The 26,951-nt window shown below is 46.7% G+C and overlaps 1 protein-coding gene across 1 annotated transcript in view; it reads left to right on the top strand.

Moving 5' to 3' along the window:
- The window catches only part of EGFR (epidermal growth factor receptor), a 197,785-nt gene that overhangs the window by 135,758 nt on the left and 35,076 nt on the right, over window positions 1–26,951 (top strand). The window contains exons 4-15 of the mRNA XM_060108784.1: window positions 1,252–1,386; window positions 5,968–6,036; window positions 6,821–6,939; window positions 8,246–8,387; window positions 9,746–9,862; window positions 13,303–13,429; window positions 13,526–13,599; window positions 14,596–14,686; window positions 16,949–17,148; window positions 18,146–18,278; window positions 20,020–20,110; window positions 22,016–22,173. Of these exons, the coding sequence (XP_059964767.1) occupies window positions 1,252–1,386; window positions 5,968–6,036; window positions 6,821–6,939; window positions 8,246–8,387; window positions 9,746–9,862; window positions 13,303–13,429; window positions 13,526–13,599; window positions 14,596–14,686; window positions 16,949–17,148; window positions 18,146–18,278; window positions 20,020–20,110; window positions 22,016–22,173 (1,456 nt within the window). The remainder of the gene's footprint in view (window positions 1–1,251; window positions 1,387–5,967; window positions 6,037–6,820; window positions 6,940–8,245; window positions 8,388–9,745; window positions 9,863–13,302; window positions 13,430–13,525; window positions 13,600–14,595; window positions 14,687–16,948; window positions 17,149–18,145; window positions 18,279–20,019; window positions 20,111–22,015; window positions 22,174–26,951) is intronic.

The following is a 26,951-nucleotide window of genomic DNA, read 5'->3' as shown; positions in this document are numbered from 1 at the left end:
GTGCTGACCTCTCACCAGTTTATCCCTTGACTCTGGCTTCCTCCTGGGGAACGTTTTCACTTGGCTGTCCTGCTGCCGTCTCTGACTTCGCATCCAAACCTCCCTTTCCGACCCCCCAGCCTCCCTCTGTAGCTCCCGCCCCACCACCCACCCCCACCCCCACCGACGTCTGCTGAAGGAACCGCCCCCCCCCCCAGCCCTCGGGGCCTCTGCTGCGGTTGTGCGTCCCCTGGAGCCCGCAGCGCCCGCTCTCCCTCCCTCGGGTTCCTCCACGTGCTCCCGTCAGCCTTCAGGAAATGTCATTGTTTCCATCAGCCTCAGAGAGCTTCCCACGGAGAACCCTTCCTCTGCCACGTCCTTTTCCCGCTGTGGCATGCTGGGCATTACCTTTGTATCTAGATTTGAGTCACAGTCAGAGACCCGTGTGAGGATTAGCTCAGGTCATGCGTACAGCCCAACTGGCCCCAGCCCTGTTGTGAGTCGTGGTCCTCTGTGGACGCGAGGTCATTAACTGTGTCTCCCACGCACGTCTCTTCTTAGAAAGGGACCGACAGAAATCACTCATCTCCGCTGACCCCGCAGCTCTTGCTGATGTGCTCTGTGTTACACAAGTCATTCAGGAAACGTTTACGCAAATGTCACGGATGAAACGCTTGTCCTCTGCTCAGGCTTGACTTTTCTTGTCACCCCTGATGTTTCATGTCCTCCCCATCCTTTGAACAGCTGAACAGGTTTACATCTGGGCGTTCCCGGCACCCGTCCCGTCTCTTCCTCACACGTACAGACCCTTCTGCTGCACCTCACTCCCACCCCCTTTTCTCCAACCAAATGCCCCCCAAAGCCCCTCCCAGCATCCTCCCTTCCACCCACCCTTCCTGTTGCGTCTGCCCTTTCACGTCATCATCACACGGTCATTCCGGTCCAGCCCAGACCAACCTCCCTGGGAACCACCGACTCACCGTACACTTGTCGTTTATGCTAAGTGACTAAAGCATTATCTTCTTTCCTCCCCATATTTCGAAATTCTGATCATTCATGGTTCAAAGACCCAGTGCAGGGGAACCCTGACTCTTCTTCCACAGAGGAGTCCATCAGGTCATCTTCCACTGCCCCCGGTGAAGTTCCAAGGGGAATCTCATTCGCAGGTTGCCATCTTTTAGCAGAAGGCAAAATGTGAAGAAACGCACGCATACTTCAGGAGAATTTAGGAGAGATGGCACATTTGCTCATAGGGGTTCCTTTCTCACGCAGAGATCCTGCAAGGCGCCGTGCGATTCAGCAACAACCCTGTCCTCTGCAACATGGAGACAGTCCAGTGGAGGGACATCGTCAACATCGACTTTCTAAGCAATATGTCGATTGAATTTCAGAACCAGCCGAGCAGATGTAAGTGTTCCACAATGACCCCTGCCCCCAACCTGCAGCTCCTAAGCGGGGCAGAGCTGTGGAGCTGGGGTGGGGATCAGAGAAAGCAGAGTTAACATTACGTTACATTAATCTAATACAAAAGTAAATATTGATAGTAAACAGATTATATGCTCACTAGAAGACAGAGGGGAAAAAAATCTGTTTTTCACGGTGACAGCTCCCCTGCTGGCAGATCACCCGCCCCCCACCCGCACCCCAGGACAGCTAAGCCCTCATGTGGCGTTAAGAGCCCGTCCTGTCAGTCCTGGCGCGGGGGCTTCTCACATCTTGTGTGAGGAGACTGACTAGGCTTTTGTGAGCTTCTGACTTGCTGCTGAGGCTCAAAGTAGCGCCAGGCCCTCTGGAAGCTTTGGGGCTGAACTCTACCCTCCTGCTGATGGGCCTGGGCACTCCCACATGGAGCCCCCAACAAAATTGGGGAGCATATGGGGACGAGTTTGTGCATATTTAACTAGTTCCCGTTACCTAGTCCCTGCCATTCATCAGTAAAGCAGCCCATGCAAGGGAGAGGCTGGCCAGGGCCAGGCTGCAAGTCAGGGCTGCCCCATTAGCGCTGTTGGCAGTGGGAGACTCTGAGGACCCTAAGCTCCACTTAGCCGGCTGCCTTCCTGATCTCGCTGACCTTTCAGTCTTGAAAATAAGAAGCCATCATCGTTTCCCTACAACTATGCAGTGGATGCATGGGTGTTTTTTTTGTTTTTGCTTTTTGGGGGTTTTTGGGGGGTTTTTTGGTCTCAGAATTTGGAGATAATATGGATCATAAAAATCAACTGGAGGGTTTCCCTGGTGGCGCAGTGGTTGAGAGTCCGCCTGCCGATGCAGGGGACACAGGTTCATGCCCCGGTCCGGGAGGATCCCACATGCCGCAGAGCGGCTGGGCCCGTGAGCCATGGCCGCTGAGCCTGCGCGTCCAGAGCCTGTGCTCCTCAACAGGAGAGGCCACAAAAGTGAGAGGCCCGCGTACCGCAAAAAAAGAAAAAAAAAAAAATCAACTGGAGCTGCTTTGTTTTTTGGTTTTTTCTTTGATTTGATTGATTGATTATGATAAAATACCCTTAACATAAAATTTACCATATTAATCATTGTTTTTTTAAAATAAGGACCTTTTTTCCTTTTGTGTATTTTTGTGGTGAACTTTTTTTCTTTAATTTTCTTTATTTTATTTATCTTGGTTATGCTGGTCTTAGTCGTGGCAGGCAGGCTCCTTAGTTGCGGCTCACTGGCTCCTTCAGTTGTGGCACCTGTGCTCCTTAGTTGCGGCTCACAGGCTCCTTAGTTGTGGCATGCGAACTCTCAGTTGCGACATGCATGTGGGATCTAGTTCTCTGACCAGGAGTAGAACCCACGTCCCCTGCATTGGAAGGCGGGTTCTTTACCTCTGTGCCACCAGGGGAGTCCCCATCTTAACCATTTTTAAGTGTGCAGTTCAGTAGCATTAAGTACATTCACGTCGTTGTGCAGCCATCACCACCATTTATCTCTCTGCATCTTGCCAAACTGAAACTCTGTCCCCATTGAACACTAACTCCCCACTCCCAGCCCCTGCATCCACCATCCTACTTTCTGTCTCTATGAATTGGACGACTTTAGGTGCCCTGTATGAGTGGAATCACATTGTATTTGTCCTTTTGTGACTGGCTTCTTTCACTGAGCACAGTGGCTCTTCTTGAAGAGCCATCCAAGTTATAGCATGTGTCAGAACTTCCTTCCCTAATATGGCTGAATACTATTCCATTTGTTTATTCATTCATCTGTCAATGAACACTTGAGTTGCTTGAGTTGCTTCCACCTTTTGACAGTTGTGAATAAAATGCTGCTGTGAACATGGGTATTGAGCCCTTTGGTTTTGAAAATGTATTATTCCAACAGACACTCAGCATGATACCTACTATGTTTGCAAGAAACCAAAAGCTTTCTTTTACAATGCAAAATTTTATATTATCCAGAGATCGAGGTTAGCCTTTCCTCAGCTCTCTGATGGACAGTGGGGGAGGTTAAATTGTGTATATTTATAACAAGAAAAACTGACATGGAAAGGCTGTGAGCCTAATACGGGTTTGCCATGGACCAGATCAGGCAACCCAAAGTGGCATATCTGCCCTCTCACACCACAGCTGTGGGAAAGACCTGGCAAGAAAGTGTTGGGAAAGAAGAATGGTGGACAGGTTTATGCAATAACAAGATTCAAATATTACAAAGCTATGAACTTGAAACCAATATGGTATTGGTTTAAGAGTAGACATATACAAATAAGAATAAGATAATAAGAATAAGCCTAACTGAATCAAATGTCCATAAAGAAATGACATTGCAAGCAAATAAGAAAAGAATTCATTATTCAATAAATTGTTCTGGAATGATTTCACTACTAAGGGAAATATATCAAAGTGACAGAACTATTAAGGGTTTTTTTAAAGGATCTAGGGATATTAGGTTAGTCACATTGGAAATTAAGTGATGTAGAAAAATATTTTTGTTCAAGAATGTTCCTTACAGCCTTGTTTATAATAAATTTTGAGAGAAACTTATGTATCTAAAAAGAAGAGATTGGTTAAATAAATTGTGGTTCAGCCATGCCATTAAAAATTCATGTTAGGTAGAAAGATATTTACTCTTTTTTTCAGGTTTTTCTTTTTTTTTAATTTATTTATCTATTTTTGGCTGCTTTGGGCCTTCATTGCTGCGCACCAGCCTTCTCTAGTTGCAGCAAGCAGGGGCTACTCTTCGTTGCGGTGCATGGGCTTCTCATCGCAGTGGCTTCTCTTGTTGCGGAGCACGGGCTCTAGGTGCGCGGGCTTCGGTAGTTGTGGTGCACGGGCTTCAGTAGTTATGGCTCTCAGTCTGTCCTGCACAGGCTCAGTAGTTGTGGCACACAGGCTTAGTTGCTCTGTGGCATGTGGGATCTTCCCAGACCAGGGATCGAACCCATGTACCCTGCATTGGCAGGTGGATTGTTAACCACTGCGCCACCAGGGGAGTCCCAGAAGGATATTTTAAAGGCATGGAAAAATTGTCATAACGTTTTATCAGTTATTTTTTAAGTTATAATACAGTGTGTAGTGTGATATTAATTCTTATATGTAGATATACTTATATGCCTATATTGATTACCTCAGGATGATTCTTATTTCTTCTTCTTGCTTTTTTCTATTATCTGTATTTTAAATAATGTCTAATTCTTTTTTTGTCACAGAAGGTTAAGAATAGAATCATAAGCAGACTTTGAATTCCTTGATTGGCAGATGTTTTCCTGTGTTACAGAAAGATGCCATTAAACGTTTTTATTTTAAATATTTTCTTTTATAAACATATTATATGCTTATAATAGACATTTGGAAAATATGGGGAAGTATCGGGTAAAAACGAAAGATAACGTGATATCATTGTACAGACACAACCACTTGGAACATATCTATGTGTTACTCTTGCTCTTTCCTCTTAGTTTCTTTCTCTCTCTCTGTCTCCATCTCCATCTGTCTCTCTTCACAGTGTACAGCCCACACCATCCATTTGGGGCTTATCCTCCCATCCTTCAGGATTCTGAGAAGTGCCAGCATTGCACTAATGCATTTCACCCGTGGGAGCGATTGTAAACCTTGTCGGTCTTATTGAAGGGGTGCCCTGGTCCAAAAATCACTTGGCAAATCGTCAGCTCTTCTGTTTGAAACCAAAATTCTCCCAGAGACTGAATTCTTCCTGACTGTGGGAGACTTTGGGACACATGTTAAGTCCCTTGGTTACTGTGTCTTTGAAATGGAAGTGATCTGCATGGCTGATCTCTTTCTAACAAATTTGGTGGTCACCTCTTCTCTATGTCTGTATATAGAAGACTTGGTCTTCAGATTTCTTAATGCCAATGAAAACAAAACACAGCTAATGAGATTAAAACCCTTAGTAGCTGTCATTTATAGTCAATCATTTACAAAAACTGCGTGAATGGATTGATCAATTAACATATTTTCAGACAGTAACTTGCAAATTAACAGCTGAAGTTTTAGATAATCAACCAGGTGACACAGACCGTGCACATCCTACCCTTTGTGTGGCATCCAGGCCTCTCTCTCTTTGGCGTGGAGTCTAGGAGTATTTATTTACAGGGCCCCAACTCCTGGGATCACTGAGGATTGGACACGGCACGAATGTGGTTGGTACATACCCCATCCCCCCAGATGAGGCATCCTTAACATCATTGTGGGAGGTGCTGGAAAATTCTCCAAGCCTAAGCAGATTTGAAATGTGGACCCATGAGTCCATTTAAATCCCAGTTTTCATGGCCTGTGACAAGTCAATAATCGCTCTCCTCCTCAGTTTCCACAACTGAAATGTAAATAAAAGCAGTACCTGGTTCTTTTTTTTTTCTCATGAGAGTCTTTTTTTAAATCATCTTACAAACCAACCAGTTGAACAAACAGAATAAGAAATTTGAAAGCACTTCCTTGTTTCTAGGATGTGGCTTTGCCTAGGGGCTTGAGAAGGGGCCATCAGTTTCTTGTTTCCTTTCCCTGAAATATGAATTTAACAATTACTTTTATATTTTAGGCCCAAAGTGTGATCCAGTCTGTCTTAATGGAAGCTGCTGGGGTGCGGGGAAGGAGAACTGCCAGAAATGTGAGTCGGGGACCAGAGTTTCACTGGCCATCTTCTCCCCTTACACTTGCGTTTGTTTTCCCCTTGAAGACTCCGAAAGCATTGTTGATTTTAAGGCCAGATGTTAGCAGTTATGTGAATGACAGTCTTGCAAATCTCCTCGTGTGCAGTTAGTCCAGCGCGGGCTGTTGTTGGCACTCCATCCTGTCGTAAGTCAGTGCAAGTGGGCCACCCGTGTACCAGCCATTTACCTGAGTCATGGCACCTCTCATGTCCTCGCCTCTCCTGCCCAGCCCCCTCTCTTGAGTACCCACCTCCAGAGAAGCAAGAGTAGCTTCTTCTTCAAGGGGTTTTTTTCTGCGGGAATCCTAGTTCGGGAGCAGGAATGGCCAAGGAATCTGGGGACCTGTCAGCTTGAAAACTAAGTCTAATTGTGATGTGACTGTTAGGTCCTTTTAAACACTACTTTCTGGCAGGCGTCATGCTCTTTGTACATGCTTTCTGTTACCCACCCCCAAACTCAGTTCTCATCGGTATCTAATTTAGCAGTCTGAAAGTCCAGAGTTGATCTGAGTCAGTTCTCCTAAGTGATGAGAAACAAGTAGTAGAAAAAAAAGTACAGTAAGAAAGATCAAGACTCAGTTGAATTTAGCAGAATGTGAATGTTTGGGAACTTAAGCCACAGAATCACCAAATGGATCCATCTTTCATCCGCCGTTTGCAAGCGCTCTGCGAGGTCCCGGGGAAGGCATCGTTCCTCCCTCCCGGGCCCTTCAGCTCACGGGTGGCCTCTGCTTCTTTCCAGTGACCAAAGTCATCTGTGCCCAGCAGTGTTCCGGGCGCTGCCGCGGCAGGTCCCCCAGCGACTGCTGCCACAGCCAGTGTGCCGCCGGCTGCACGGGACCGCGGGAGAGTGACTGCCTGGTAATACCCACCCCAGCGGCTTCTCTGGTCCGAGATTCAGAGAGCCTTCCTGTGATTGAAATGTACTGACTGACGTCTGTAGCCACAGGAGTGACAAAGCATCTTTTAGTGTCCTGCCTTCCTTCACCACTTACTTGGTGACCTTGGGCAACTTATGTGACCTCTCCGTGCCTCGGTTTCCTTGTCTGATAGTGGTGGAGAATGAAGTACCTACCTGTTGAGTGGTCTAAACGGCACAGTGTGTGTGGCATCCATACCCAGGACCTGGGCATAGAATGAGCCAAAATACGAACTGTGTGTTATGGGCCCCTAATGTCTCTCGTGGCCAGCACCAGCCTCGTCTCCCTGTTTATCGCTCCACTCGATCCTCATTACAAAACTAGGGCGTTGATGCCGCAGGGACCCCTAAAATGTGTACGGCGAAGTTAAGGGGCCACACAGATCCCAAGTGGCAGGACAGCTGCGACCCCACTTGTGCCTTTCGCCCCTAAAGCCTCTGCTCTTTCCACTCGGCTCAGAGGCCTCCTGCGCATATCCCGCCACACCCACCCCCCACCTCCTCGCCTCCCGGGGGGTCCCGATGCCCTCGCTGTTGTCCCTGTTACTGCAGAAAGCTCAAGCGAGACCTAGTGTCCCTGTGGGCCGTGGGTGTCACACATCTGATCACGGGCACCTTGTGAGTCCCGAGACACCAGGGCGGACAGACAGGGTCCCGAAGTCAGAGCTGAGCGAGCTCCAGACTGGGAGACTCACCTTGAATGGGATCCAAGAGAGTCTAGTTTTCAGGAACAGAGGGGCTAAAGATCCAGAGGCTGGACAGGCCCCCAGGCTTTGGACTCGGCTGGTCTGGGCCGGTCCTGATGTGCGGCTGGAAGGAGACGGCCCGAGGCTGTTGGTCAGGACCCCTCTGTGCGTGGTCTGGTCCCCTCTGCACGACATCCCCTAGTCCAGGTTCTCTGCGTTTGGCAATAAATTCTAACATGTATCCTCAAGTGTTGTTTAGGAGGGAAACCTGACGTAAGTGAAGCTGAAGAAATTTCACCGTAGAGTTAACTACTCTGGTGTGTGTACTCCTGCCTTGTTTTGAAAGTTAACGGAGACGTGTTTTTCCCTCATCGCAATCCGTCAACTCTGACAGCTGGGACAGTGGCTTTAAGAAAAACCATGCTTTTAAGAGAAGGGTCTTTCTGACTCTACCGAGAGTACTTTGCTAGACGTGTGTGCTCTGACCAAACACCTGGACACAGAGAACCACGGCCGCAGCTCCCCGCACGGACTCTAACAGCCACCACCCCTCCCCTGACAGGTCTGCCGCAGGTTCCGGGACGGAGCCACGTGCAAGGACACATGCCCGCCACTCATGCTGTACGACCCCACCACCTACGAGATGAAAGTCAACCCGCTGGGGAAGTACAGCTTCGGCGCCACCTGTGTCAGGAAGTGCCCCCGTGAGTGCCCCTCGTGGGGACCCTTTCGTGGTCAGGCACCCCTTTACCTGTTCTGTCTCCTGCTGGCATCCCCGTGTCCCCCGCTCACGCGTCCTTGGGTCACTGTGTCCGCCTCGGCGTCAGGCAGGTGAGGGGACGGCTGCTGCTCTGACCTCGGGTCAGTTCTTGTGTCCTGAGCCCCAGCTGTGGTCGCCCAGAATATCCCATCGTCTGACTGGCACAAACCCATGACCACTGGGCCATTTTTCCGTTTAGCTCTTTGCAGGTATTTAAAAGGCCTAAGTTAGAGAGTAGTTAAAAGACCTGCCTTCTTTGTGGTTAAAAATCTGGTGAAGGTTGGGCCCTTAGGAATACAGAGGGGTTTTTGCTTGTCAGTTGGCTTTGTTTAATCATTTGGGTTTTGCTTATTTCTATTTGTGCTTTACAGATGGCTCTGGGATTTAGGGAAATGGCAACATGAATTATTTCGTGGTAGAGGAAGTGTAGAATTGTCTAATTAAATTGTTTTAGAAACCAATCTTGATTTCCAAGAGGGAAGATTAAGGGAAAACAATGTTTAAGAACAATCATGAGGGGGAGGTTTGCCCTACCAGATCTGTGAACATGAAATTTTATAAATTTGGAACAGAAAAAAGAACACACAACTAGAATAATAAACCATTGTAAGGTAAATGACAAGCTAAGAAAAATTCACCACAGTCATGACACAGACATACTCTTTGAGAAACAGCTTAACAGGCAGAGTTTAAAGTGCACAGGAAACCACTCAGAGCCTCAGAGAACAAAAGTAGACAGTTTTCAGAAGGAAAATGACAAATGCCCAGCAAACAGGTTTGAGGATCCACTTGGGAAAGTCTCAAGGAACACATAGAGCTCCTGAAAAGTATAGACTAATATTTGTGTTAATAGGTTATTAACACAAACACGTTGCTGCACCGGCAGCAACGAGACAGTGACCGGCATCGGGGCTGGTGCCGAGCGTGGGCACCACCACCCGCGGTGGCCGGAGGGGACGAGGGCAGCCCCGGCGGAAGCGTGGTCTTTGTGTAGCTTCCCATTTTTTAATAAATAGTCAAGCTACAACCACAAGTCCTAAAGGTAGACCCTACGGGAACACAGGCTGCAGGGAAGGTGGGGGAACACTGTGACCAGCGAGCAGGCGGCGCCCCGAGCAGCCCGACACCATGCCTGGCGGGGAGGACCTGAGAACCCGTGAACCTCGCATCCCTCTCTGTTTGCAGCCTTTCATTCTTTGTCCTTAAAGTAAACAAAACCAGAGGATCAGCCCGTCGTGGAGGGTTGTGAGGCCCAGGAACACCTGGTGCCACCTTCGCCACCTTCCTTTCACTGTCCCCCAGGTAACTACGTGGTGACGGACCACGGCTCGTGCGTCCGCGCCTGCAGCTCTGACAGCCAGGAGGTGGAGGAGGACGGCGTCCGCAAGTGTAAAAAGTGCGACGGACCTTGTGGCAAAGGTGGGAAGCCGCCCGGTGCGGGTGAGGGGCTGTCTCTGCTCTCCGCCCCCAGACCTTCAGCATCGCGCTCAGACGAGATGTGAGGGCATCTCCAGGCTCGGAAATGGGTCCCTTCCTTTACGCTCTGCCCTGTTCCTGGGTGTCCTCAATGCCAATTTATCCCTGCTTATCCTGTACTTATCTTTTATCGTGAAATTTTTCAAACAACACCCAGAAACGTTGCAAGAATAGTGTAATGAACACCCGTATGCCCTGCACTTAACTTTACCAATTTTCAATAATCGCCACGTTGCTCTCAGTCTGTGTTTGTGTCTCTGTGTGTGTGTGTATGTGTGTGTGTGTGTTTTCTGAGCCCAGTGACAATTACAGGTGTTATAACACTTCACCCTACATTCGCCAGCACACTTTCCTACACACGGGACATTCCCCTAAGTAACAAAAGACGGCTTCACTCTCATCCTGAGTTTAACATCGATTCAATGCAATTCTAGTTTTCAGTTTAATTTCAACTCCCCCACTGTCCCAATATGTCCTTTTTAGCTGCTTTTCGATCCAGAGTCCAGCTGAGGGCTGTGGGTTCCATGCTCTTCGTTAATTCAGGACCATTTCTCAGCCCCCTTTTCCCTGATGTTGTGCAGAGTTGAGGCCGGGTGTTTTGCAGGACGTCCCTCGTCTGGCCTGGGCATGGTTTTCGTCCGGGTGGGACTCAGGTGGGCAGGAGCCTTTCCCCTCATTGCATCCCACCAGGTGGCACAGCCATTTCATCCCGTTACCACGATGACAGACTTAATGATTTGCTTGAAGTAGCGTCAGTCAGATTTCTTGCTGGTTATAAAGGAGTGCTTTCCTATTTCTATCATGTCTTCTACATGTATTAGTTGACATTCTTTTCTAAGATAGCTTTTTTAGTACCCATGTGAGGTCCTTGAATCCTTTTTTATTCAGTTTATGGTAATCTCTCCTGTCATTATTCACTTTGATGTCCAGACTGTCTCCCATGTGGCCCGTGGGAGCCTCCCCAGTTGGCACCTGAGTCCTTTGGGCACGTGGCAGGCCTAGACCACGTCTTCCAGTTCCACAGGAGACGCATCTACACTCTTTGTACCTTGCCACTTAAACCTAGCATTCCCTGGAGATCACTCCAGATAACTTCGTATGAATCTTCCTCATCCTATTTTGCAGCTGCTGGGCACTCCCTGAACCCTATCCATAATCCCCTGTATCCTGTCCCCTCTACCATAATTTATCCAGCCAGTCTCCCTGTATATGGTCATTTAGATGGTTTCCGCTGTTTTGTTGTTATAAAACAAATGCCTCAATGAATAACTGCTTATCTTGAACATCTGCTTCAGATGCCACCTTCCCTAAGAAGCATCTGTGATTTCAGCTGAAACTGATGACCACCTCTGTGCTCGTACATTGCACGTGTGTTCTTTCACGGGGCAAACTCAGCCCCCGTGCTCCACGTCATCGAGCCCCCCCAGCCCCTCTAGGGGGTCTGTGCCATTACGATCCCCACTTTACAGACCCACGAGCTCCCAGCGGGGCTCTCTGGCCACCGGGCCTTGTAGCTCCTGTGTGGCAGGGGTGTCGGGGCCCTGAGAGATGAGTGTCCTTTGGCTCCAGGAGACCCCCCGGCAGAGGGGACACGGAAGGAAGAAAATAAGAACCTGGGGCAGTGCCTGGCACAGAGGAAGTAGAAGAGTTAAGCCCCTGAAGAGAGAGAGGGTTATACTATCAGCATCCTCAAATGGATCAATAAAATAAGAGGTTATTTTTGCCTTTGTTCTGTTAGTTTTGTGTTCAACGAGCACTTCGATTCTCCCGTAATCATTATGCTCTATTTTCTACCCAGCCCCAGTTCATATCCTGGAGTGGTGGCCAACTCAGATCCCTTCGGGTATAGGGCGATGCCAGGAAAACAAAGTTTGGAAAATGCGTGTGTTGATGGTCCACAACTTCTCCAAATCTGATCGGTCTAGGGGTGAATGTGTAATTTATCTCCAAATTTAGGAATTCAGGTAACCCCACGATCACATCACACCTAAACACAGAGAGAATGGATATTCTTTCAAACACATGGAATTCTCTTCCAAACCTGTAATTAAACAGCAAGTCCCCATGGCAGGCATCTGCCTCGGGGCTTGTCTTGCCGAAGCCAGCTCACTCTGTTGTCAGCCAGAGCCTTGGAATCCTAGAAGAGCCTCGCCCTCCCATTCCCAAACCCACAGCGAGGCAGATGCAGCACAAGGCGAGCCTGGAGGTCCAGGGGGGCTGATGGGACAGGCCCCACTGCCAGGTGGCGACCCAAGCAGCAGGGACTCCGGACAGAGTAGAGGGAGACGGAGTGACGGGGGGACCTCGTCCCCAGGGAGGCCTGGGTGAGGCCAGGGGAGGACCTCGTCCTCATCCTTTCATCCTCCCCTTTCAAAACCTCACTGAAAAACAATGAGATTTTCCATGATTATCCTTCAAAGTAAGATACAATCTGAAAGAGAGGCACCAAAGATTGCCCTGTGAATTCTAGAAGTAGAGCCACAACAGATAAATGGGCTTTGGAGGGAGCTGGCATTTGAGATGGAAATTCGGGAGTGAATGTAAATTAATAAATGGGCTCAGAGTGTGGAGAAAGGCATCTGAGACTGACGTCACAATAGGACACAGATCAAAGCACGTGGTTTAAGTAAACACTGTGGAAGAAAAGCAACTTATCCGATAAGAGTTATTCCAGTATTTCTTATGATGTAACATCAGACGGCTATTGAAAACCATGTTTGTGAATGGTTTTAATGACAGGACAAATGTTCACCGCATAATAAGTGGGAAAAAAAAAAAAAAAAACAGCTACATATCTAGTGTGACCTAACCATGGAGGATAGCTAGCAGGAAATTTTCTAAAATATCAAAGGTACATAGTAGCATTGCTTGTCATTTTGTTCCTCTTTATTCTGTGTTTTCAAGGTTTTCTCAGATGAATGCATCTTGCTCTTTCCATTAAAAACAAAAATCTATGCATACTGTTTCTTTCAGGTAGAAGACGAAGCCGCAGGCCCAGTTAGGCGAGGGGAGGCGTTGAGGGGTAGTAGGGGCACGCGGGTGAGCACAGAGCAGCACTGATGGCGCAGGGCACACCGTCACGGAGCGGAAGCTGGAGTCCTCAGGAGCAACTGTACTCTGGCCCAAGTGGGGAAAATGAGGAGGAGAAAGCAGGTTCCTTGAGGACAGCCATGGCGTCTCCTGTAACCACTGCAGCCCAACCCTGCCATGGTCCCTGGGCCCTAGCAGGCCTAGCAGTGTTTGTTGAGTGAATGAATGACAGCATATGGCGGCAATAGATCCCACAGCTGCAGTTTCCTGCCTGCTCCCCTCTGCCTGTGGAACACTAGCTATTCTTAATTCAACAAATGCGAGTGGACTAAACACCTCCCTTATCTTTACAGTTTGTAACGGAATAGGAATTGGTGAGTTTAAAGATACACTTTCCATAAATGCCACAAATATTAAACACTTCAGAAATTGCACCTCGATCAGTGGAGACCTTCATATCCTGCCAGTAGCATTTAAGGGGTAAGTAGAGATTAAGTTACTGATATAACAGAAAAAAACGAAATCAGCTTTGTTCACCGGCAGGTTGTTAACTGATCGTCCTGTTACTTGTTTCAGTGATTCCTTCACACGTACTCCACCTCTGGACCCAAAGGAACTGGACATTCTAAAAACTGTAAAGGAAATAACAGGTGTGTGCCGCTAACATATCATATGAACATAAACAGGAAATCAGTGTTTCATAAAGAGAACTTTTAGCAGTATTTTCTTCTCCTTTGGCATAAAAACAGTTATTCTGAAATTCTACCATTAATGAGTAATCAGTTCTTCGATATGTTTCAAAAATGCAGTTTCCCCTGCACTCGAGAGGTGAGCTCTTTCAGCAAAGAGTTAGGTCATTCATGACGTGGTGTGAACATGTCTGATCTCTCACCACCCAGCCCAGGCCAGCCGTCCGAGGACCAGCCCAGGACGTGGTGGGTTAGAGGGAGGTGGGCAGCGGCGAGCGGACAGCAGGCTCCCGGGCCTGGAGACGCACTTCACATCCTGCTTTGCCACCGGCAGGCCTGGGCCCGGGACCCATCAGAGCTCCACTTCCTCCGTCCCTGAAAAAGAAATAATCAGACTAAATAGCAAGGTTGTTTGGAGAATTGGAACTAAATAAGGATACCATGTCAGCCTCCTTGTGGCGCTACGGCTCGGCACTGGCCGCTGTCATTGAGCGCGGCAGCCTGCTTGGGGTCTTGCCCTTGGAGCACAGCCTGTGGAGTGAGAGTCGGGCGGTGGCCCAGGGGCAGCGTGCCTGGTGCACAGCGACGTGTGCGTACGTGTGCTCGGGAAGACGACTAGAAAAACGTTCACCTCTCCTGTACATGGACACTCTCCTGAAAATCCTAGAATAATGTCTCATACAAAATAGAAATTTCTAGGGCTTCCCTGGTGGCGCAGTGGTTGGGAGTCCGCCTGCCGATGCAGGGGACATGGGTTTGTGCCCCGGTCCGGGAAGATCCCACATGCCGTGGAGCGGCTGGGCCCGTGAGCCATGGCCTCTGAGCCTGCGCGTCCGGAGCCTGTGCTCCGCAACAGGAGAGGCCACAACAGTGAGAGGCCCGCGTACCGCAAAAAAAAAAAAAAAGAAAGAAAAATTTCTGAGTGGTGTGTGTCTGAACCTTCCTTCTGCCTTATAGGGTTTTTGCTGATTCAGGCCTGGCCTGCAAACAGGACTGGCCTCCATGCTTTTGAGAACCTGGAAATCATACGTGGCAGGACGAAGCAACAGTAAGTTGACCCCATCCAAAGCCTGGTAGACCCTTATTTTTTGTTTTTGAAATAAGACTTACAGAAGTGCTGCAGAGACACTACAGAGAGTTCTCACACATCCTTCACCCGGCTGCCCCGATGGTGACACCCTACATCAGCGAGGCACAAGAATCAAGTAAAGAAATTAGCAGTAACTGAACTGCAGACTTTCTGGGATCTCGCCAGTTTTTCCATGAACGCCTTGTGTGTTCTGTCAGCCCACACTGCATGCGGCTGTCACGTCTCCTTGGTCCCTGCAGTCGGTGACAGTTCCTCTGTCTTCCTTGTCTTTCATGGCCTTGACCCTTTTGAAAAGTATTGGTCAGGAATCTTGTAGGATAGCCAGTGTTTTCTCCTGATTCAGCTGAGGTTTTACGCTTTTGGCAAGAATAGCGCTGAGGTCACACATCCTTTTCAGCAAGTCGTTTCAGGGGACCTGAGAGGCTTTTTAACATTGAGTGTTTCTTTCAGGATTTCCACTTTTCCAGCTCCAACAGTGAAATACACCCACACCCACACACCCCACCCCCACCACCACCACCACCCCCCCAACACACACAAGCACCTTTAACGTAATAAGGGTAATGATGAGTTTTGTGGTGAGGGGAAGTTTGGGAGTCTCTTGTTCAAACCTGCCTTGGAAACCATCTGGCTCTGAGAACTCTTTCCCATAATTGACTCCTAAGAGGGCTACATAATATTGTGCAATATTAAAGAAAGTCAGACGACAGTACATGTAAAATAAGCATCACTTTCCAAAAACCGTCTTGGCTTTGCATCGCTGATGCTAAACATGCAGCTCATATCACTTCCCAGAAAGGCCCCTGTGCTCTGAGTTCTCAGGAATACTGCTTTTGCCCAAAATTCATACAGAGATGAGAGATTTAGGTCAGTTTTCTTGGGTGACTAGCATGTACCTCTCAGCTTAGTTTTAGGGATTTAAACAAGATAAAGATGACTGTTCTCCTTTTCACGTTTGCTGAGAAGTCCAATGATGCACCATCCCTCCTGGGGCAGTGTGACCCCTGGTTCTCAGCAAAGCCAAACCTGCCCTGTCGGGAAGACCTCAGCTTTGTCTCTGCTGGCTTGTCTCCCCTGGGCACAGTTTGGGGGGGATTCCTAACAGCAGGGGCGCAGGTCTAATACACAGGAGCCAGGCTGTGGGAGGACAGAGGGAGGAAAGAGTGGGGAGAGAAAAACAAGGAGAAGGAGGAGTCTCCGAATTATGCTTTGACTTCTGTCATCTCACGCCTTCATTATCGCTCTCTCTACTGTACTGTCTCAACTGGCCCATTCCACGTCCTGGTGTCCAGTGAGCTTCCTAAAAATGCAAATCTCCTTCCTGTGGTTTCCCATCATTTGCAGACAAAAACCTCCTCCACGTGGTGTCTAAGGTGGTGCATGCTCTGGCCTCTTCCTCCCTCCCCAGGCCCCCCCCCCACCTCCACCAGTAGTTCATGGTTCTCAGTGCCTGTCACATGCTCCTGCGGTGATTCAGGACTTCCATTTAGTCGGAATAACTTCCACCTGGTCACTTGATGAACACGTACTGATCACCCCGTAGGATCCTATCACAGGGTTGGGTAGCGAAGAAAATATCATAGTTCCTGCTCCCGAGGTCCCAACAATCAGGCCTCACCACTTCTGAGAGACCCCCTCCCCACACTTGTTTAGACCCCTACTCTTTGCCTCCGTGGTACCCCTGCTGGGTTAAAATTATCTACTCATATGATTGTGTCATCACTAGACAAAAGGTTTTTTGAGAATAGGAAACACACACTTGACCTAGAATTAGAATTAGTCACATATTACCTCAAATGTTTGTTCAATAAATGGATGGGTGGATGGATAGATGGACGGATGGGTAGATGGATGGATGGAAAGATGAACCTATGATTTTTTAAGTGTATTTGGATATTTGAGAAGTTAGAACATGTTCTCAATTCCCAGGCAAAATTAAAATGCAGCAAATCAAATAATGACATTAAGACATTTATCCAGCCCCTAGTCTGCCACTGGGATTAGAGATACTCAATGAACAAGGAACTAGCTTTTCCCTGAACTAGCTTTAAAAAGCACTTGCAGTTTTCCAAAGTTGCAGTACATACCTTCCACAACATGACTTAACAACCTGTGGAAGCAGTTTGTGGTAAATCTAAAGTGGTACAGAAAAGCAAAGGTTTTAGTGATGCTGTGTTTTCATAATTTTTCACGACATTGTTTTTCTTCTCTCCAACTTAGTGGTCAGTTTTCTCTTGCGGTTGTTGGCCTGGATATAATGTCCTTGGGATTACGCTCCCTCAAGGAGATAAGTGATGGAGATGTGATCATTTCAGGAAACCGAAAGTTGTGCTACGCAGATACAATAAACTGGAAAAAACTCTTTGGGACCTCAAGTCAGAAAACCAAAATTATAAACAACAGGAGTGAAAAAGAGTGCAGTGAGTCATCACTTTGGTCGATTGTGGAGATGGTTCCAACGGGTCATTTATTTTGATTTAGAATATTGAAGAACCATTCCCAAACCTTCAAATTACTTTTTACATTCGTAAAGAAGCAAATTAAAAGAAATCTGTATATTCTTAATGTGAAAATCATCAGAATTGTTTCTAGATCATTCTCATTTCATAGGATGAACTTGCCTTGAAGTCTAGGCTATCAGTTATTGGTAATTTACAGAACTAAATTTAGTATTAACTATATTGCATTTTTAAAATTTATTTCTTATACAGCAGGTTCTTATTAGTTATTTCATACATATTAGTGTCTACATGTCAATTCATCCCACCATCCCGACCCGCCCCTCTTCCCCCAGTTATATTGCATTTTAGCTGTGTGTTCCTCCCTGCTCATTTCATCCCCAATAACTATAGCTAGACACACACGTGCACGTGCACACACACACACACACACACACACACACCCCGGAATGGGATGACTGTTTCACACAGGCATTTCCAGTTCTGAGTTTAGAGCCATAGCTTTTGAAGTAGGGCCTGCACCAGCATAGCCTGTGCTGAGACCCTGGCCACCGGCAGAAGCAGACCTGAGTTCACATCCTGGCTCGAGCCCTTCCTAGCTTTGAGACCTTCATCAGTTTACGTAAATCTTTGGGCTTTGGCGTCCTCATCCATGAAATGGAGGTAATAATGATTCCCACACCATAGTGCAATTGAGAGAGTTGGTGAAATTCTGTGTGCCTTGCACACAGCAAGGAACCACACGCTTCCCGTGCTGTTCCGGCAGTTCTGAGTGTTTCATCCAGGTACACTCAGCACCCAGCAGGGCAAAGGGGACTTGCAGTGGGCCTCCGGAAGCCCTTTTTTGCTTGCATCACTGCTTCTTCTGGGGGACCCAGCATGTGTTTGAGCACCTCACCCACAGGGCCCTTGGCCACTGTTCCTTGGCTGACCCGTGTGGCTCACCCTGTCTTCGCAGAGGCCATGGGCCACGTCTGTCACCCGCTGTGCTCGTCAGAGGGCTGCTGGGGCCCGAAACCCAAGGACTGCGTGTCCTGCCGAAACTTCAGCCGTGGCAAGGAGTGTGTGGAGAAGTGCAACATTCTAAAGGGGTAGGAGGCTTTGTTTTTTAATCCCTATGTTTTGATTTAAAAAAATAAGACTTAAGATTGTTTTATAGGTTTATGGTTAATCAGTCGGATTATTTTCCTTTTTCTTTTTGTTTGTGGACAACTGTTAATCACAAAGGGAAGTGAACAAACTTTTTTCATTACTTAATCCAATCCAATTTATAGAGTCTCTCTTTATCTGGAATTATCTTTTATTTTTCCTAGCTGCACAATGTTCCCAAGACAAACAGAACAGTCTTCCATGGTTCAGATGGCCAAGACCATGGCCATTGTAGCACAGCATTCCTGCTGTGTCAAAATACAGCTCCTGGTTAATTTCTGTTTATGTTCAAGACACACTGAACAGTGCAAATAACTTCAAATATACCCATGGACAAAGAAATAAACAGTTGTATAACATTTGTTGAATTTATTGCAATCAATAAAAAGTACAGTCTGTTGATTCTATAGGAATTTTGATATTGAGTAAGGCTTTGAATGACCACAAATAATGACTAAAATAAATTAATAGGAAAGTAAAATGGAAGGATAGAGACTGGCAGAGGCAATTTTTAAAAAAAATTTAAAGAAAAAGAAATTTCATGATAGAGAAGAGCGTAGGAGTTACAGATGGCTCTAGGAAATCTTCCTTTCTGTTTCACTATCAGGGCTTGGGCTACAGCTCAGATTAGAAATACTCAGAAGCAGGATGAGAAGACCAAGTTCAGTTCTGTAAGAATCTTTAGCTGATAGGCCCATTAGCCTAACAGAGTAATTTGCATAATTGATAGTATTGTTTCAACAAGTAAGAAATATTGGTGCAGTCCTTACAGCTGCAAACAGACACTAAGCTCTCACGTCTTCAGTGCTGACGTCTCTCTGAAGCGACAAGGTGATTAAAATAGCCACGGCGGTGGCGCCCAGGTCTGCCCATTAGAGAACCCCAGTGCCCAGCAGCACCCGTTCCACTTGCGAGGCTGGCTCCTGCAGTAGGTGTGGTAACCCAGAGAAGAAGCACAGGGGAAAAAGTACAGCGGCATATTTGGTTTAATTGATGCCATCTGCCTCAGAGGACTCACGGACGTCTTTGGGTGTAAACACTCCTTGTTCACTGCCTAGTTAATTACCAGTCGTCTTAACAGCTGCCACAACTACAGTCTCTTTTCAATCAAGCATCAACTTGTCGCTTAACGTTAATCTAAGTTTGAGGAATGGTTAAAATAGTACAAGCAAAAGTTTTCACGCCTGTGTTCCCTACTTGCTGTTTTTAGGAATAACCATTGAGGAAACTTTTAATAGCTGTCTTTCCTTTTCCCAGGCATTAGTCTAGATACCATTTCTTTGCAGCTTAATTTAAATATCCATGAATCTGATATTGGAGGGGGTATCTTAAATCTTAAGGACTGTTTTCTTCTTTTTTTTTTTTCCCATGTGTTGCCTTGCTTATCTAATATTCAAAAACTGCGCCTGGAGAAAAAATGTAGGGAAGATGTTTTGATTATAACGGAAGCTGATGTTTTTGTTCCAGAAGAAGATGACCAAAGATTCCGCTGACAAGAATCAGTTTATTACATTACAGTATAGTCCTAGATTCCCGGCCATTCGACTTTTATCTAAAACTGTTTTGACTTTCTAAGAGAGGTGATTTGTGTCATCTGAGCTCTCAGACAGGTGAACCCAGACAGCATCCTGCAGCAGGGTCTCCAGGGACAGCACTGACCAGTTTCCCGTCTTCTCCCGTCAGAGAGCCCAGGGAGTTCATTGAAAACTCCGAATGTGTGCAGTGCCATCCGGAATGCCTGCCCCAGGCCATGAACGTGACCTGCACGGGACACGTAAGGAGCATGTTTGATGTCACCCCACACGTCAGCCATAGCCCACAAGGATGACCCCCACCCCCGCCACCCTGTGCCTGCTGGGACGCGCATCCAGCGCACTCCCCGCCCACACTTGAGGCCTTGCCATCTCACAGCCGTCGGGGGCTGTGACTGAGGGGAAGTCAGCACATACCCTGCTGGCACAGACATTCCCCTTCTCTGTCCAACCCCAGACGCACGTGGTGATGCCCGTCCTCACACCACATATCAGGGCGCCCTGTGGACGGGGCACACCCACAGGCAGCCTTCAGTGTTCCTGACATCTGTCTTCATTGCTTTATCATCTTAATCAAACATCACCAAATTCTTATTTAACATGAGTTTATCGTTATTTGAAGAGTATTTTTTTGTGTGTGTGTGGTACGCGGGCCTCTCACCGTTGTGGCCTCTCCCGTTGCGGAGCACAGGCTCCGGATGCACAGGCTCAGCGGCCATGGCTCACGGGCCCAGCCGCTCCACGGCATGTGGGATCTTCCCGGACCGGGGCACGAACCCGTGCAGGCGGGCTCTCAACCACTGCGCCACCAGGGAAGCCCTGACAAGTATTTTTTAATCACAAAGGAAAGGTTTTCAAAATTCAGTTTCACATCTACATGTTCAGTAATAATCTTTTAGAGGGTGTGAGAATGCAGGTCCCTCTCACACCAGTGTGCCCATGTGGTTAATTCTCAGTATTATTTATATGAGGAGCTCTGTTTGGATTTGAATTTCAACAGCCATATCTAAATCTAGTAACGGAAAACATTTTTCAGAAGTTCTTTATATCAGACAGAAGACGGTAAGGCTCAGTTTTGAGGTACAGGCTGCCAAAATGGCTGGTTACAAAGGAAACCACTGGTTTTTAGGATGGTGTTCGGTTAAATTTTCATCAGTGAAATAAAATAACTGGGATGTTGACTGACTTAGTCATCTGATTGTTCTGGCTCTGGGAATCCTCAGTCTTTGAGACGTGAGAGCACTGAGCCAACAGGCAGACCCTCCCCTACCCACGTTATTTCAGCCCTTTGTGAAGCGTGTGGACACAGCCCAAGCAGCCCCAGTGCATTCATTTCTGTGGGTTTTACCGACGCATTCACATTTGACCAACAGAATCAAATTTAGCATGTTGCACAGTTAATTATGCAGCCACCACTGCACTTACACGTGCTACCTTCTCAACACTGGAGAAATATAGGTGTGGGTTTTCTCAGCTTGGCCTTGGTGAGTACAGCTTCCCACAGAGGCCCCCTCCACTCCAAACACGATTCACAAGGAAGTCCATCTGACCAATAAGGATATAAATATACATGTAGGCTGATCAAGAATGCTTTGACAAGGAAAGATGCCCACAGTGTATTAAGTAAAATGTAATAAAGCAAATAGTACAGTTTCTTTCATGTTTTATATATATATATATATGTATGTATATAAAATATACATTTAAAGTCAAGAAGACTTTATTCTCAGCTGTTAACAGTGGTCACATCAGGCAAGCACAGTCACAGAAGAGCTTGTCCACTTTAAAAACTTCCACATCGTTTGATTTTTTTTCAGGATAAGCATTTTAAGTAAAAAGTTACTTCATCCTGGGGCTTCCCTGGTGGCGCAGTGGTTGAGGATCCGCCTGCCGATGCAGGGGACACGGGATCGTGCCCCAGTCCGGGAAGATCCCACATGCCGCGGAGCGGCTGGGCCCGTGAGCCATGGCCGCTGGGCCCGCGCGTCCGGAGCCTGTGCTCCGCAACGGGAGAGGCCACGACAGTGAGAGGCCCGCGTACCGCAAAAAAAAAAAAAACAAACAAAAAAAAAGTTACTTCATTCTGAAAAAGAGAGAGACATAAGTAAATGTTTGATTTATGAAACGGTTTTTCCACCTTGGTGCAGGGACCAGGCAGCTGTGTAAAGTGTGCCCACAACATTGACGGCCCTCACTGCGTCAAGACCTGCCCTGCTGGAGTCACAGGAGAAAACAGCACCCTGATCTGGAAGTTTGCAGATGCCAATCACGTGTGTCACCTGTGCCACCACAGCTGCACCTACGGGTGAGTGCAGGAAGCTCTGGGTCTGCAAAGGAAAAGGCAGGAGAACAGGGTGCTTCCCATCTTGCAAATCTGTAGGTTGAAAATGTCTCCAGACTTTCCAGTCAGTCAAGTACAGAGGTTTGTATCTGAGTCAGTTCCTCCAGGTGTCCTGGACCCACGGCCACGGCAGCAGCAATGATACGCTCGTGGGCAGATCATGGTGCTGGCGGGAGAGCCTCTCAGCCTCTCCAGGTGTGTCTTGTGCCAGGGCCCTGTTCTACGGTGCCAGGATGTCCCAACAAGAAGAATAAGGGACAGGGGGAACAAGAGCAGAGGTCCTGCCCCGTCCCCAAAGGTTTCTATACATATATAATATCTATATATATATATACACACATATATATATCTTTCCAGAGGACTGGGATTCCTGTGGGAATCTTTTACTGGTTTACAATTAATAGAAGATCACATTGCCTGGAATGTTGCCTAAAGGTGCTTTTTCTCTTAGCTAGTTGATTGCTAAGCTGTTAATAGGGAAATTAAAACTATTTTGACTGTAATTAGCAGACGCACTCGGAACGTATATATCTTATTTACTAACATGATAAATTTGACAATGAAATTGGACTGCCAGAAATCAGAAGGAGAAGTTGTCCCACATATTTCACATTCCCTTCTATCTCTCATAATCCTCAACTTTATTTGGCACCGTTACTCTTCTCTGGAACCATCTCTGACTAGCTGTGTGGACTTGGGGACGTGTCTTAACCTCTCTGTGCTTCACTTTCCTCACCTGTAAATTAGGATAATAAGACTGCATGGCTCACAGGATTTTTGAGATCTTGAGTTAATACATGTACTGTACTTAAAATAGTGCGTGGGGGCTTCCCTGGTGGCGCAGTGGTTGAGAATCCGCCTGCCAATGCAGGGGATACGGGTTCGTGCCCCGGTCCGGGAGAATCCCACATGCCGTGGAGCGGCTGGGCTCGTGAGCCATGGCCGCTGAGCCTGCGCGTCCGGAGCCTGTGCTCTGCAACGGGAGAGGCCACAGCAGTGAGAGGCCCGTGTACAGCAAAAAAAAAAAAAAATAGTGCGTGGACCACACAAGCACTCAATCAGTGATTGCACAGATGGCGGTGCGGAGCTGGTGACGAGGTGGCAGTTAACAATGGTGGCGGTTATCATGCTGGTGAAGGAGGTAATGGTGCCAGTGCTGCTGGTAGTGACGGTGGTAATTATGACCGTGACAGTGATGGTTAGTGTTCTGAAGGGGTGCAAAACCCTCCAGTTAGACTTACAAACATCAGGAGTCTTGAAGGTTTTCCGAGTATGTGCTAAGTTTTTACAAAAAACCTATTTTAACTGCATTTATATGGAAGAGCCTGAGCCTGGAGACAAGTGATTTGGGAATGACTGGTACCCTGGTCAACTTCCATCGTTTCACCTTCCTTCTTGAGTTTCAGCCATCATGAGGGTAAACGGAAGGGCTCCATCATTCCATGACCCCGTGGTCCAAGAGTTTCAGTCCCAGGCAGCTGACTCCCCAGCTAACATGTAGGAAGCCTGGGCATTTCCTGTGTGGTTTGCATGTGACTGTCTTCCCCCTCTAATCTTAGTCTAAGCCAACTGGTGTGTTGCAAGTGACCTGGAATATTTTACCAAGTTTAACACACACACACACACACACACACACACACACACACAAACCCCACTAAAGCCAATTAATTAATTTGAGTAGGGCTAACATTTTTACAATGTTTTGTACTCCCAGTCAGGAAATGATAATTTCTTCATCCATTCAGATATTCTTTTTTATATTTCAGTAAAGTTTTAGTTGTGTTCTTTCCTGTTCTGCCTAAACATTTTGTATTTATTTTTGCTACTGTGAAGTGAACCTTGTTTTCTAGTATATCTTCTCATTTATTATATCTAATATATAAGATAGCCTTTGATTTTTTTTTGGTGGAGGTGTATATTCATCTCATATTGGTGGTCTCTACTGAACTTCCTTTGAAATTAGCGTTTTAGTTCATGGTCTTGAATTTTCCAGGAAAACAATTATATCATCTCCAGTAATGGTATCTGTATCTCTTTTCCAAAAGTTTCAAGTCATATTACAAGGGCCAGAATTTCTAGAATAATATCAGATACAATGGTAGTGGACATGAGAATTTTATAGCTGATGGTGGTGGGAATGGCTGTAATAAATCACCATTAAGAACAATATTTGCTATTAATGTGAGATTCTTATTATCTTCTTAAAGAAACAGTTATCTATTCCATTTTTAAACTCTTTTTTAAAATCCAGAATGAATTCTGAACTTTACCAAATACCTCCTTGGTAGGAATTTCAAGATTTTTCATATTTTTCCCTTTGGGTATACCAGCACACTGGTTATACTGACCACTCTGCAAACTCTACAAAACGTAGTATAAACTGTAATTTGCTAGTTTTTCACTTAGTCTATTTTTTTCATATTCCCCAAAATAAGCAATTTTGGAGCAGATTCTCTAAAATAGAATTATACTACCTATATAAAATAAATATATTTTTCCTGTTTTTTCTATCTTTGGGAAATAAATGTGTTTCTGTGTGTGTGTGTGTGTGTGTCTGAGCATATAGCACTGGTAGAAACATATATAGTTTTCCGTAATCTTGTTATTACTATCTCTGTTTTCTCCCAAAGGAATTACATACTAAAAATGGATTTAAGTTTTTAAATATGGAGAAATATCGATGGGGTGAGGGTAAATAAGAAAACATTTCTTTTATTGTGTATCTGCAATGTGCACAGCATCATCAAACACATAGTCTCAACCATGACTAAGAGCGAACGCGCTGCTTTCCCCATTTGTATTGTTAAAGAAACACTTAGGAAGGCTCTGGGGTCACCATGACTCGTCAGCCAGCAGTGACAGAGCCCAGGTTACAGGCGCATGCTTGCTCCCAGAAGCCGTGCCCTTCCCACAGGGCAGGTCTGCTTACCCCAGGGAATGGGTCGGCAAACTTGAAGCAAATCCACTTTTATTTACTTACTTACTTACTTACTTATTATTTATTTATTTTGGCTGTGTTGGGCCTTCGCTGCTGTGCACAGGCTTTCTCTAGTTGTGGCGAGCGGGGGCTACTCTTCGTTGCCATGCACGGGCTTCTCACTGCGGTGGCTTCTCTTGTTGCAGAGCACGAGCTCTAGGCGTGCAGGCTTCAGTAGTTGTGGCTCGCAGGCTCTAGAGTGCAGGCTTAGTAGTTGTGGCGCATGGGCTTAGTTGCTCTGCAGCATGTGGGATCTTCCCGGACCAGAGCTCGAACCCGTGTCCCCTGCATTGGCAGGCGGATTCTAAACCACTGCGCCACCAGGGAAGTCCACAAATCCACTTTTAAATGGAACCACATTTTATAGTAAGTCGTCAGGGGATGGTTTCTTTGAAATTTTATGCCAATAAATTAAACGAAAGAACACGAAATTTTGCCTATTTTAATTACATGGAACAAAAAAATAATAAATCAAGTGGGAGACAAGGAATAATTTTTCTGACAAAATTAAATGATAGCATGATATGGCCTCTTTTGCTTGATATTTGATAATCATTTCTGCAGAATTATGCAGGGCAACATCAGCTTTCCCAAGGACCCCTTAATCCTTTGATATTCAGATGGTTCCCTCTTAGGGCACCTGTCCAGTCACTACCCTTGTCCATCATCTCTTCAAATGTAAACTGGCCGAGCTCTCCCTATGAGCGTCTCCCTTGTCCATAGCTTCTTGCTAGAAACCCCATAGGTTTTCCAGCAGCACTTTCAGAGGCTGCATGAAACCCTGCTTCTTGTCCAAAGCTTGTAATTCCAGTTTGCACCACTATGCATAGAGTTCCCATTCTATTACGGTCTGGAAACTAAACAGGCATTATGGGAAAATATAAAAACACTAGTGAGGAGGGGTATTTTGAGGAGGGGTTAATTTTACCAATGGTTATCCATTAGAGAATGTTGTCTCTGACGATTATCCTAGGAGATAAAAGACTGTCAAAAAAGGAGAACTCCTTGTGTGTTCCACTGCCTGAAGAAGCCTGTGTCGGGTGTAGGGATGAAGGCCCGAAAGCTTGCAGGGCCGAGACTGCATTGTCTGCCACCACGGAAAAGAGGTCTCAGACCTTCAAAACCAAGAGGAGTACAGTATAGAGATCAGAGCCCTTGGAATGAGACAGAAAATGATTAGAACCAGTTGACAGTACGCATGTAACAAGCACCGGTCCTCTTCACATACCTGAACCAGGCTTCTTCACCTTTCCCCAGGCCGTGAACATCAGTCTTCTCCATTTAACTGGAATATTTTATTTTCCTGTTGACGTTTTTATTGACAAACATTGCTGTCCTTCAAAGCCAACTTATTCTGCCTTTTCAGCCATCATCCTGTAATCAAAATAACAGATGGTGGTGCCCCACAGAACGGGAACCCAGCTGCTGAGGGGTCATGTTAGGACAAATGATGTCCCTGCTTGACGTACAACATCGCAGTTGTGTGGAAGTGCATGGAGCCAGCCCCTGGCTTTCTGGGTCTGAAATCATCGTCCCCGTTTCCCTGCCCCTCCCCCCCCAGCTCCTTCATCAGTGTGCCCCAGGAAATGGTTCTGGTCTCAGCTCCCTCTACCTCCTGCCCACATTGATGTTCTAGAGCCAGCTGTGGGCTCTCTGAACCTCTGTCAAATGGAAGCCATGAAAACATGTCAATAATGAAGACCAGAAATGTCTACTTTGTTCAATGCTAGAGCAATCCCTATCACGAAGTAGACACTCAAAAATA

The sequence above is a fragment of the Mesoplodon densirostris genome, chromosome 9 (genome assembly GCF_025265405.1).
Source record: "Mesoplodon densirostris isolate mMesDen1 chromosome 9, mMesDen1 primary haplotype, whole genome shotgun sequence".
NCBI classification, from domain to species: domain Eukaryota; kingdom Metazoa; phylum Chordata; class Mammalia; order Artiodactyla; family Ziphiidae; genus Mesoplodon; species Mesoplodon densirostris.
Note: the sequence above shows the minus strand (reverse complement) of the source record. Positions and strands in the feature narration are given on the sequence as shown.